The following is a 12,587-nucleotide window of genomic DNA, read 5'->3' as shown; positions in this document are numbered from 1 at the left end:
CCCCGTCACCTGGCCTTTCTCTTCCCCCTCCCCCTTATCTCTACTCTACTTCGAACTACCAGTCGTTCATCTCAACCCATCTCTCCAAATCATCACCATGTTCAACTTCAACTTCTTCAAGTCTGCCCCCGCCGAGGCCCAGACCCAGGAGAACTCCTGGAACCCCAACACCGTCGCTATGCAGCAGCCCTCCAGCCCTGCCGCTCCCTCCACCAACCAGAACGTCGTCTCTGAGCAGCCCGTACGTTCCATCCCCTACCCCGTTTATCTGGACGAGGACCGCAATCCAATATGATTGGAAAACTAATATATACAATTTAGGCTAGCCAGGAGGAGATGTCCATGCAGCTGCGCGGTGGTGGCGGTGGCTTCTGCTGCGGAATGTGAGTAGACCTCTTTTCTCGTTACTACCCCGAGGGCAACCTCGAATACCTTGCTATATGCGACTAGTCGCTAACCCAATTCACAGCTGCGCCGGCCTTGCCTGCTTCGAGTGCTGCGAGATCTGCTGCTAGATTGCCAACTCCCCTACGAATTTAGCTGGACGATGAATGCAATGGGCACATCACGTCAATGAGCTCGCCCACAGAGGCGGCTGTTGCTGAAAGAGAAGCTTTTTTTTGCTCATTCTGGAACAGCGGCGGTGGTGATGGTGATGGTTTTTTTTATGTCATATCAGACGTCTATGCGATATACCCAATGACAATCATGCAATAAGAAGAGTTTCATTCTCTATTTGATTTCGTGCTTATAGTATGCCCTCGTTTCATCGTATTTCGTGTCGGCTCATTATTTTCGTTAAGTCATAGAGTATCGGTACGGGCCATGCGCCCGGCATCGGCTCAGAAAGATCGTCGGTGGATTGCCGAGCGGAGTGCAGCATCCACGTCCCAGAGGCGGAAGCCGGGGGCTCGGCCGAGCATCCTGAGGTTGGACAGTAGCACTGATAATGATGTTAGCATCTGATGGGCCTCCAGACAGTGACCAGAATTATGAGAGTCCAACGATCGTCGTCACTTACAATCGAAAAAGCATTCAACGTTTAGGGTATACTTCGACGTCGACACCCCCAGATCCTGCGACCCGCTCAAATCACTAGAAGAAATCTCTCCGGGGGAGACATACAACTGTGATGCACAGTAATCCGAACCACTGTCTGGCGAAAAGCCATACAGGGCTCCAACCGTCGCGGCCGGGACTTCCAACCACACCGACGAGCCCTCCAGCATAAACCCCCGGTCTTCAAGATACCCCTGCACATCATGGCAATCGAACCAATCCCCGTCGAGATCCAAAAAGCGCAGACGCTCCTCCTCGCTCAGAGCCCTAATCTCCTCGCCCTGCTTATCGCCAACATCCGGCTCCAAGTCACCACTCCAATCTTCGTCCCAGTCAGAGATCCCGCCCCTCCGCAGAATCCCCGCTAGTCTCCGCAGGATCTTCCCGGGTCGGCGCCTGTTCACCGGGTAAACGGGTTCTCCATCTTCATTCGAGCGCGGATAATGCATACCCGCACCACCGAGCGTGTAGAAAGGTACTTTGGTTATTTCCAGTGGCCCGCCAATCTCAGATTGCAGGACGCGCCGGGAGGTACGTCGCACGCCGGGCATATCTTGGATGCAGGGAAATAGCCCGAAGACACGGCTCATGAGCGGGGGCTCGGAGTTTGGATCTGAGAGCCATCGGTATGTGTGTTCTAGACAGAACCGTTGCAGGCGTCTGGACAAGCAGGATTCTTGGTAACTGTAGGTATAGATGGTTGTGGATGGGAAGAGGCGGTTGAGCAATGGGGATGGGGATCGTGGATGGGGGTATCCCGGGTATGTGGCGTTCTTTCTTTGTCGTTGTGCATGCTTAGATAACGTTGGATTATCCTCGTTGGCGTTTCTCCGGTCATGGGAAACTTCGTATCCGAATATATCGCGCAGCGACTCTGTCGTCTGTCCCAGTGGATCGCCGACTTCTGCCGGGAACTCACGAGCCTTGTGAATCTCCGCTAGCGCCAATTGCCGCGCACGCGAGAGGTCAATTGGGCTAGTAAGGCTGTCAAACTCTTCCGGGGCCGCTGTCAGCAGATCTGAAACATTCTGGAGGGTCTGTTCGAGTTGTTCCACGCGGGTCTTCAGAGTCTGAATGGTTGCCTCCTTCTTCTGGCGATATGTGCGTTGAGCCCGCCTGATTTGCAAGCGACGTTCCTATAATCCGGGGGTCAGCAACATAAGCCTTGGTATGTTCAGCCTCGCGCTCCACTACGGTGCTCCTCCCCCATGCGGTAGGTCACCTTCCTTGCCGTCATCAGAGTTCTAGGATGATTACATACTTCAATTGCCGCTGCGTCCTTTGCGGTCTCGATTCTTGGTCGACCTCTTTTTCGCACCGGTCGATCCGTTTCGTGAGGCGGGTCCTTGGTATCTGCGGTTGGTTCAGTCTTCTCCGCTTCTTTGTGGATTGACCGTCGTTCGTGCGGACGCGGGTGCGGGTGCGGGCCTGGCGTGACTATAGCCTGGATCAACCCTCCCGATGCCGTGGGATTGGAGATGCCGGTCGGAATATCTTCTGCAGGTCGAGATTGGAGCTGGAGTTGGGCCTGGAACCCATCGCGACCAAGCTCGAGATAGGATCGGGCTGATAAAGTGTCCGAAAGCGGGAGGTCGGAATGTGAATGGCTGGATCCAGGCATCAGTCTGGTTGAGAAGCGAATCTAGCTTGTATTATACAGGATATTTCCCGAGAGGTGATTGATAGACAAGAAACATGAGAATGATTGAAGGGTGTAACTGTTGAGGCTCATGAATAATCGTAAGGTTCAAGGTTGGCAGTGGTGGATCAGTAATCAGATAAATCTTCGGCCTCGGCAGGCGTGACCCGCCAAGGATACACTTCTGCACGCCCCCTCAAATCTGAGTAAGTCTCCCCTCGTAACTAGTTAACTAACGTTAGTTATCAGGGATTATTATTAACTACTCCAGGGTCAGCTGCACAGTTTTTACTCGGCAGAGTCTAGCTTGAAGTGCCACCAAGCTTTATTTTGATTTGGCAGTCTGTGCCGGGAATCCGCTCAGACGAGGGCAATGCGAGGTGACGACAGAATACCACCAAGTCCCTGTGATCAGCTTGCGGAGAACGTGAGTCTACATATTCCGTCGGGGGCATAATCTCCGATCTCCATGAGGCCAGGCTGCAACCTTCAAGCTACACTTTGAAGGTTGCTTTGTTGTTGAACCACGGTAGTGGGTCTTGATGGAGCTTGACAGTATCTTCCCGGTCGCACTAGTGACGAACAAAGCAAATGAAGATGCAGCTGAACGGCCTCACCGATCGGACACAACCGATTCAGTTAGCCCAGACTCATGAAACGCCTCCATCAAAGCGTCGAAGCAACAAAAACAACGGACACGATTCCCCCACCGAGCAAAACCGGGAGCCGATCAGATCGGAGGTGGACTGCCAAACCCGCTTTCCAAGTCCGCGTCTGACTTCTCCGAGTCGCTCATTGGCCATCATCCTCATGGGATCATCCAGGCTCGGGCTCGCCTTTCCTTTCTCCCCTCCCCACCTGGTCCTGGTCCTTGTGCCTGTGGGAAACCTTCCTGCAACCGAGGCCCCAATCCTAAATGCAACTGGTCATCATTATTTCTTGTATATAATGACCCTCGTCCGCCTCGGGCTTCGCAACATGAGCATCCCCCGCCCCTCGACCCTCGCCACCTCGCGACCATGACCTATACCTTCGTCCTAGGCTTCGCGGCCTCGGCCGTGGTCCTCCTGATCATCCGCATGGTCTTGGCCTCATGGCAGCACTCACGCAAGGCCCGCGAGCTCGGCTGTGCCAGCTTGCCCTTGTTCCCTTGCAAGGATCCCATCGGTATCGATACGCTCAAGCAGTCGCTAGCTGCCGACAAGCAGAACCTCTTACCAGAGCTTTCGTCACGCCGCGTCGAGATCGTGAGTGAGCAAGAGGGCCGCTACGTTACCACCTACGTGTTGCGCAACCTTGGTCGCAACCTAGTGTTTACCATTGATCCCAAAAACATCCAGGCCGTTCTGGCCACTCAATTCAAAGACTTTGAGGTCGGTGAGGTGCGCCGTCATAGCATGCACCCATTGCTCGGTACTGGAATTGTGAGTCACATGAAATTCAATATTTTTTACCCCCATGTGACGATCAGTGGAGCCGATCTCTAACCCATGAGGTCTTATAGTTTACCGCCGATGGAGAGGAATGGTCCCGATCGCGTGGATTGCTGCGCCCCCAGTTTACTCGGGAGCAAATCAGTCAGCTTGAGCTGGAGGAGGAACATGTACAGAAAGCGATGCAGGCCCTGCCCGTTGCCGCGAACGGCTGGACCGCTCCGACCGATATCCAGACCATCTTCTTCCGTTTGACCATCGACTCCGCCACCGAGTTCCTATTCGGTGAAAGCGTGGAAAGCCAATTGGGTGCGCTTAAGGGGCTGCAGCGTCCGGAAGACTCCTTCGCGTACTACTTTGACAAGGCCCAGTGGGTCTGTGCCCAACGCAGCCGCTTCGAGAAGCTGGCCTTCGTCGTGAACAACAAGGAAACTCGGTACTCGGATAAACAAGTGCACGACTTTGTGGACCGCGTCGTGAGAAATGCCCTCATGACCGTAGACAACGGCAAGCGCCCCGTCGACGAGGAGAAAAATCAGCACTACGTATTCCTGGAGGCCCTGCTCTCCGTTACCCGTGACCCGATCGAGCTGCGCTCTCAGCTCCTCAACATCCTCCTCGCCGGTCGTGACACTACCGCCTCTCTGCTCAGCTGGACCGTCATGATGCTCGCACGCCACCCGGATACCTTCAAGAAGCTGCGCGAGACCATCATCGAGAACTTCGGCACCTATTCCAACCCGCAGAACATCACCTTCGCCACTCTCAAGTCTTGCCAGTACCTGCAATATTGCATGAACGAGTCCCTCCGCCTATTCCCCGTCGTTCCCTTCAACCGCCGCTCCGCCACCCGCGATACTACCATCCCTCGTGGCGGTGGCCCAGACGGCCAGTCCCCCGTGTATATCAAGAAGGGCCAGGCCGTCGTGTACAGTACCCACGTTATGCACCGTCGCAAGGATGTCTGGGGTCCGGATGCCGATGAGTTCAAGCCCGACCGCTGGTTGAACCGCAAGGTTGGCTGGGAGTATATTCCATTCAACGGTGGGCCACGTATCTGTATTGGACAGCAGTTCGCCCTCACCGAGGCTGGATACGTACTTGTTCGTCTGCTTCAGCGCTTCGACCAGATCGAGGATGTCAATGCCGACCGGAAGATTCGCTGGGGTATTACTTTGACCAGCTGCCCCGCGGATCTATTGACTGTCCGCATGCACCAGGCAGATGATGCTTAAGATCTTGATATTGGACATCAAGACCAGAATTTATATATTGTGAATACTTTTTTTGGACACCCCGGCGGATTTTTGATTACCCCGTTGCATTCTTATACTTGGGGCTTATAGCCATTTGCATTGGCCTTGTGTTGGCATCTCTGTGACAGCTACTTTATTTCGCTGCTCAGTAAACATATACTTGACCTGTGATACGACGATTACGATTTGCTATACATTGATGAATGTGCTTTATTTTTCCGAGCACAGTATTGGAAGGGTCCGTTGCCCCAGTGTAGTAGGCTCATAGGTAAAAATCAGAGCTGCAATTATCACAATGCTAAGCCTTGTTAAACATTTTGGGGCCAAAAATCCGTCCTATCTGAGATTAGACACCATTAACTTGGCTTAGTCCTCATGGCCTTGGTGGCAATCAACTGGATCATCCATCGTATCATTTTGCCCGTAGGTTTCCCCTTGGCTCATTTCAGGAAAGAAAAGAGAAAGTGGATAAGGCCTAGTCTCGCTTGCGTATTGAATTCCGCCTCCTCCACTGCTGTTGGCTTATCTACCGGGAGTCCAGCCTATCAAATGGTTGATTCGTTACAAGGTCCCATCGCCCATCCAAGCCACCCAACTGATTTATGTTTACCCCAGACTTTAACGCGCGATCTTCACAGTACCTATGCCCGGAGAAGTCTAAACGATTCTCGTTATCTTTCTCCGCTCACATGGTCGGAGTTTTACAAGTAACTCTCTCTAAGATACGGGCTCTGGTTACTCCTCTTTCCAACCCCGCTTATAAAGAGAGTCGTGGATCTACGAAATGGCCCACCACAGTATTTACCACCACCCCGGACTCCTTTGAGCGGGTATCTCTTTTATCAATTGACCCATAAATTCGGGAAATGCGACAAAATGAAGAAGTCAGAGGCCAACGCTGCTGAAGATGCTATCCAGCCCGAATCCGGCGCAGACTTTGCTGTCGGGGAGATGTCCGGCGATGTTAAACACGAGATGCAACTCAATACTGGTGGCCGAGGCGCCACTCAACGCCGTCTGCGCAATTACCAGGTTACTATGATCGGGTTCTGCAGCGGTATCGGTACTGGCCTGTTCATTGGAACTGGCGCTGCATATGCTAAAGCTGGCCCGGCCGGACTTTTCCTTGCTTACACCATAGTCGGATCAGTATTATGGTGTGTCATGCAAAGTATTGCCGAATTAGCCACTCTTTTTCCAACAGCTGGCTCCTTTCCTCACTGGGCAACTCGTTTTATTGATCCCGCTGTGGGATTCTCTTTAGCAATCTCATATGGCTATGTCTTCATGATTGCTATTGCCTCTGAAACATCAGCAGCCGCATTAGTGGTAGCCTACTGGACTGATCTCACTCCAGCCGTGGTCATCACGGTCAGTCTAACCTTGATCTTGGCTATTAACCTCATGAACGTCCGTTTCTACGGTGAAACAGAAGTTATCGGCAGTGTTATCAAGGTCACTTGTTTCCTCGGCCTGATCTTCGTGTCCATCGTCATCACGGCCCGCGACCGTATCGGCTTCCGCTACTGGAACGATCCTGGAGCATGGACAAATTATAATGGCATCGCAGGTCCTAAGGGATACTTCTTGGGATTCTTGTCTGCGTTCGTCAACGCGTCATTTAGCTTTATCGGTATTGAAACCGTCGTGATCACGGCTGCGGAATCGGTTAATCCAACTTACGCGATCCCAAAAGCTGCTCGCTATATTACCTACCGCATCGGATTCTTCTACATTCTCGGTTCACTCTTGATTAGTCTAACCGTAGACCCCAGAGATCCGAATCTTACCTCGGGAGCGGGTAATGCGAACAGCTCGCCGTTCGTTATTGCTATCAAAACCGCAGGCATCTCTGCCCTACCTTCTATTGTCAACGCCTGCATCCTCATTTCTGCTTGGTCCGCTGGAAACTCCTACTGCTGGGTCTCCTCTCGCATGGTTCTAGCAATGACCACGGACCGCCAACTACCACAGATCTTTGGCCGAGTCTCGAAGAAGGGTGTACCGTACGTGGCTGTGGTTACAGTTTGGCTGTTCGGGCCTCTTGCATATCTCAGTAAGTAACATTCATCCTCTACTACAGCCAATATTTTGCTAATAGAGTATGGTTAGGTCTTGGAAAAGGCGGCGCAGCGCAAGCCTTCACTTGGCTTCAAAACCTTAGTACCGTGTCTGGTCTGATAGCATGGGCCACACTTTGCTTCTGTTATGTCCGTTTCCATGCTGGTATGAAGACCCAAGGTGTCAGTCGCGACACCGTCCCTTGGAGGTCTCCCTTCCAACCGTATACGGCATGGTATGGGTTCATCGGGGCTACTACCATTACTTTCATTACCGGGTTCCATGTTTTCCTTAAGGGGAACTGGTCCGCATCGGGGTTTATTGCAGCGTATATCGGAATACCCATTTTCATTGTTCCTATCATTGGTTGGAAGTTATGGCACGGCACAAAGGTAAGATTAGTGGAAATCGTCAACTCATTTTGTTTAAGCCTTACTGATTCTCACTACTGCAGTTTGTCTCCGCTTCCCAGATGGACCTCTGGTCTGGTCGTCTTCAAGATGGGGAAATTGAGGAGCCTCCAACCCCAGACCCAAATCGGCCATTGTGGAAACGCGCTTTGGATCGTCTGGTCTGAAGATCTTGAGGGTATTATTGAACTGACAAATATCTGTCTATGAGGCTCAGCTGTCTTGTCCGCACGTACAGGAACTAGACTGGGAATACGCAGATATAGCTTACATCATTGGAGATTGAAGACGATTGAACAATAACTCATTCAAATATTTCATATCGTGCCTGTGTAGCCTATGTGAGCACCCATAATGCCATACTTCGCCGTTGGGTTATATGGCCGATTTAATCTATCTAGCCTGAATAACTATTTGAAATAATAAGATCTCTATCATTTTATTGAACATGAGAGGCAGTAATCCACTTGTCCAACTTCAAAGATGGTGCTCAGAAGGAAACTTCTATCAATTAAGGATCATTCTCATGGCACTCCTAATTAGAAACGTACATTATCAGTAACATATACTGCAATTGGTATCTGTATCATTCGTATTAAGCCCTTGTGTATAAAAATTGATGGTTTAAAACTGTGAAACAAGAGCTAGAAAGAAAGGCCCGGCTAGATACGCTTTAACCTCTTCTATTTCTAAAGATCTTTCGGGGCATCTTTCTAAATATCTTTCCTAGCGTCTTTCTAGACAGCCCCACCCGCAAGGTACGTTCCAACTCAGGTCTGGCATTATAGTCTCACAAAAGCTCTTTGTGGTGCCATGAGAATGATCCTAAATTAAACATGACTCAGAACATGCAGGATCTATATCAAGCTTAGGCTACTAATGTCCCGATAACTCTTTCTCAATGACAGTCATCTCATCAATAGGCTTCCGCAAGTTTTCTGGATACTCCAGATAAGAAGCACTTCCAAAAGGTCGCCGACCACGTCCAGTTCCACATCCAAAATAGTGAGACATCGTCGCCTTAACGCCCACTGCTCCAATTCTCATGAGTGCATCATCTGCGTGACTGAGTTTTGTTTGCAGTTCCCGGGCCTCTGCGATCTGACCATTTCTGAAATACTCGGAGACCTTCGCATGCACAAAGGGCCAGGCATTCGCGGATCCGACGATCGCTCCGTGCGTACCAATGACTAGAGCCGGGAGCAAAAAGTCGGATTTTCCAGCAAACCCGGCGAACTCTCCAGGTGCGAAAGAACATTGAATACGGTTCAGTTTGCCAACATCTCCACAGGTGAGTTTGACTCCAACGATGTTTTTGTGCTTTCTTCCAAGCTCAATGATTGTTTCAGAGCTGATATTGATACCACCGGTTACATCGGGGTAGTTATAAATCAAGATAGGCAAGGGAGATGCATCCGCTACCTAAATTTCGGATACAGCTTAGCTTTTAATCGGCGACTCCAATGGACATAGCTCGTACTTCTCCAAAGAAGGATTTCAAACCATCGGGGGACATCAAAGGCACCCAATAAGCTGGGGCCAACACCAGCGCATAGTCAGCACCGGCATTCTTGGCTTCCTCGATATGCAACAAAGTCTCGCGAACACTGAATGCACCGCATCCCACGATTATTGGCAGGTCTGGGTGACCAATCTCGACAAGATATTGGCGAACTCGCTTGACAAGCTCCTGTCGCTCGTCATGAAGCAAGTGCACTGCCTCGCCGTTACTACCCTGCAGCACAAGACCTGCAACGCCGCCTTTCACCACGTGGTGAATGTGTTTCAAAACACTGTCGTAGTCGATAGACTCGTCCTCATTGAAGTATGTCACTAGAGGAGGATAGATACCCGCCGGCGGTACGTGAGACATGGTGAGCAAAATTGGCTGGTAGAAAGAACGGATTGCGAGGGTAAGTTGGAAATGCGCAGAAGAATTTTAATCATTAAATTTTGCAAGATTTCCATGTTCCCGCTATTCGGGAGTATACTCCGAGATGGTGAGGAAAGCCCAGCCTTGGAGAGTTTGAATGGACCCGGAACTCTTTGAAGAGACGCGATCCCCGTTTCCGTCCCCACTCAACCGATCCCAACTTGCCACCATACCTCATGTGCCCCATGCGTCGCATGGCTGTTGGTAGCCGTAGACGGTGATTGCGTGTAAACCTTATCTCGGCCGACATACATTTGCTATCGCTGTCCAGCCGAGGTTAGTCTACTTTAGGGACCGAAATCCCCTCGTCTGGCTTTAAGGCTCACCAGGTGGTGTAGATTCATAATCTCTATCGCGGATGCCGCATCAAAGCTATATCAATCTAGGTTCTTTTAAGGGCTCAGGTGACTGGTAATCTCTTGACATACCCTGGGCAAGATGAGAGAAAAGGGGATGTTTGCTGATAATATTCGATTCGTGCGTCTATGATATTGATATCGGGATTCTTGTGATAAATCTAAACAATTCAGACATTCCCCATGTTTTGCAGTTCGTGGAATGCAGGAGGATGAAATAAATTATCTGTAGCTTTTCTTTACTTGTCGATCACCAGGTTTTAATTGCGGAGAACTTAGCTTTAGTTGAATACCTGAGAGTTGTCCTCATTGATTCGGCCGAGAAAAGTTACGCCTTTCATTGCTCGGTTGTGTTTTTAATAAAAGCAGAATCGTTCACCATCTTCTCATTCTCGTCATTTCAAAGGACATAAAACTCCGGTCCGAGATTCTTTATTCCATCGAGCCCTATCAAAATGTCCAGCACCAAGCTTACTGGTGCCACGATTGCGGAGCACAACTCTCGAGACTCCTGCTGGGTCATCGTACACGGAAAAGCCTACGATGTCACGGATTTTCTCAATGGTAAGATAGTGTTGAATTCGTCTGCACATTCAGTGGTAACGCTAATCAATGTCAACAGAACATCCGGGTGGGTCGAGAATAATCCTCAGATACGCAGGAAAAGACGCAACAGATGCATTCGACCCTGTCCACCCCCCAGATACCCTGAACATTTATCTTGACCCTTCTAAACATTTGGGTTATGTTGATATGGAGACCATCCAGAAGGAAGAGTCAGATGACCCCGAGAAAGCGCTCATTGAGCACCGAATCAAGCAGATGCCTCCCTTGGAGGCCTGTTACAATCTCATGGATTTCGAAACTGTGGCACGGGAGGTTATGCGAAAGACTTCATGGGCATACTACTCAAGCGGAGCAGATGATGAGATAGTAAGTGATTCCTGATAGACAATCAGATGGAATTCCAACTCACAAATTCATTAGACAATGCGCGAGAATCATTCAGCATTTCACAAAGTTTGGTTCAGACCCCGTGTGCTAGTGGATGTTGAATCGGTTGATATGTCGACTACTATGCTTGGTACCAAAGTTTCTATCCCGTTCTATGTCACGGCAACAGCACTCGGCAAATTGGGTCATCCAGAAGGCGAAGTGGTCCTCACAAAGGCTGCCTATGACCACGATGTCATCCACCTGTTCTTTTGATGAGATTGTGGACGCACGAGAAGGGGACCAAGTCCAATGGTTGCAACTTTATGTGAACAAGAACAGGGATATCACTGAGCGAATTGTGAGGCACGCAGAACAACGCGGTTGCAAGGCTGTATTTATCACCGTCGATGCCCCGCAGCTCGGTCGACGCGAGAAAGACATGCGCTCAAAGTTCTCTGATGTTGAATCCGACGTTCAGGCCTCGGGCGGGTCGTCGGTGGATAGATCGCAAGGAGCTGCTCGTGCGATTTCGTCTTTTATCGATCCTAGCCTTTCATGGAAGGACATTCCTTGGTTCAAATCTATCACCAAAATGCCTATCATACTCAAGGGTGTCCAGTGTGTTGACGATGTCCTGCGGGCTATTGATATTGGTGTCGACAGCGTTGTGATCTCGAACCACGGAGGTCGACAGCTTGATACAACCCCTTCGGCAATTGAAATTCTGGCAGAGGTAGCTCCTATCCTGCGAGCTCGGGGACTAGAGGGTCAAATCGAGATCTACATTGATGGAGGCATTCGCCGAGCTACCGACATAATCAAGGCACTTTGTCTTGGAGCAAAGGGTGTTGGTATTGGACGCCCCTTTCTCTATGCGATGTCTGCGTACGGCGCCAAGGGTGTCAGCCACGCTATGCAGCTACTGAAAGACGAAATGGAGATGAATATGCGGCTTATCGGGGCTGCATGCATCAAGGATTTGAATCCATCTCTTGTAGATACGCGAGGGCTTCTATCAGGTCACTCAGGTAGTGTACCGGTTGACAGTCTTTCTTTGCGCGCCTATGACTCGCTTCAAGGGCCACGATTCGGTGACAAGTCCAAACTCTAGTACTGTATGCGAGATTTCGATAGAATCTTGTCATGAATTTCAAAGATCGGTGATATTTGAACACATCATATAACTATAGATCCTAAGATAAATTGTAAACATACTGTCGTATAGATTGTCTATCTTTGGCTCTGTACTAGGTACAATATTCGTCGGTCAAGACTCAAGTGTTCAGATTTTGATCTTACTCGGGCGAAAGTTCAATCGGCCGTACGGCGTATTCGTGATTTAGCCTACGCTTATCATATTCCCGTTTGAGCCATACACAGGATCGCGCGGGGAATGAGGGGGTTGTGATCCACACGGGGGGTTCTCGGAGAACTAAATGTTGACGAATCTCCGTTCACGTGCCTTCACATCCCACCTTAATCGGCTCTTATCTTTTTGTTCTTT

At 50.2% G+C, this 12,587-nt stretch overlaps 6 protein-coding genes across 6 annotated transcripts; 4 read left to right on the top strand and 2 right to left on the bottom strand.

Annotated features, from left to right (window-relative positions):
• Positions 1-97: 97 nt before the first annotated feature.
• N7496_008178 (uncharacterized protein) lies at positions 98-515 on the top strand (the record flags this gene model as incomplete). Its single annotated transcript, XM_056701097.1, has 3 exons — positions 98-241; positions 322-383; positions 470-515. 3 exons carry the CDS (start codon positions 98-100, stop codon positions 513-515), a joined length of 252 nt encoding a protein of 83 aa, XP_056553160.1.
• A 327-nt stretch (positions 516-842) lies between these two features.
• Positions 843-2,680, bottom strand: N7496_008177 (uncharacterized protein; the record flags this gene model as incomplete). The annotated part of the gene is made up of 3 exons (XM_056701096.1): positions 843-943; positions 1,022-2,195; positions 2,321-2,680. The coding sequence occupies 3 exons, from the start codon at positions 2,678-2,680 to the stop codon at positions 843-845; spliced, it is 1,635 nt and encodes a 544-aa protein (XP_056553159.1).
• Positions 2,681-3,717: 1,037 nt separating this feature from the next.
• On the top strand, positions 3,718-5,366 carry N7496_008176 (cytochrome P450; the record flags this gene model as incomplete). The annotated part of the gene is made up of 2 exons (XM_056701095.1): positions 3,718-4,122; positions 4,203-5,366. The coding sequence occupies 2 exons, from the start codon at positions 3,718-3,720 to the stop codon at positions 5,364-5,366; spliced, it is 1,569 nt and encodes a 522-aa protein (XP_056553158.1).
• An 897-nt stretch (positions 5,367-6,263) lies between these two features.
• N7496_008175 (amino acid permease/ SLC12A domain-containing protein) lies at positions 6,264-8,025 on the top strand (the record flags this gene model as incomplete). Its single annotated transcript, XM_056701094.1, has 3 exons — positions 6,264-7,443; positions 7,500-7,840; positions 7,903-8,025. 3 exons carry the CDS (start codon positions 6,264-6,266, stop codon positions 8,023-8,025), a joined length of 1,644 nt encoding a protein of 547 aa, XP_056553157.1.
• Positions 8,026-8,734: 709 nt separating this feature from the next.
• Positions 8,735-9,731, bottom strand: N7496_008174 (dihydrodipicolinate synthase family protein; the record flags this gene model as incomplete). The annotated part of the gene is made up of 2 exons (XM_056701093.1): positions 8,735-9,280; positions 9,339-9,731. The coding sequence occupies 2 exons, from the start codon at positions 9,729-9,731 to the stop codon at positions 8,735-8,737; spliced, it is 939 nt and encodes a 312-aa protein (XP_056553156.1).
• Positions 9,732-10,602: 871 nt separating this feature from the next.
• On the top strand, positions 10,603-12,194 carry N7496_008173 (FMN-dependent alpha-hydroxy acid dehydrogenase; the record flags this gene model as incomplete). Its single annotated transcript, XM_056701092.1, has 4 exons — positions 10,603-10,711; positions 10,770-11,080; positions 11,135-11,346; positions 11,423-12,194. 4 exons carry the CDS (start codon positions 10,603-10,605, stop codon positions 12,192-12,194), a joined length of 1,404 nt encoding a protein of 467 aa, XP_056553155.1.
• Between the last annotated feature and the right edge of the window lie 393 nt (positions 12,195-12,587).

Source organism: Penicillium cataractarum (genome assembly GCF_028827025.1).
Source record: "Penicillium cataractarum strain IBT 29864 chromosome Unknown utg000007l, whole genome shotgun sequence".
Classification (NCBI taxonomy): Eukaryota; Fungi; Ascomycota; class Eurotiomycetes; order Eurotiales; family Aspergillaceae; genus Penicillium; species Penicillium cataractarum.
The sequence above is the reverse complement of the archived record's forward strand: the minus strand, read 5'-3'. Positions and strand labels throughout refer to the sequence as shown.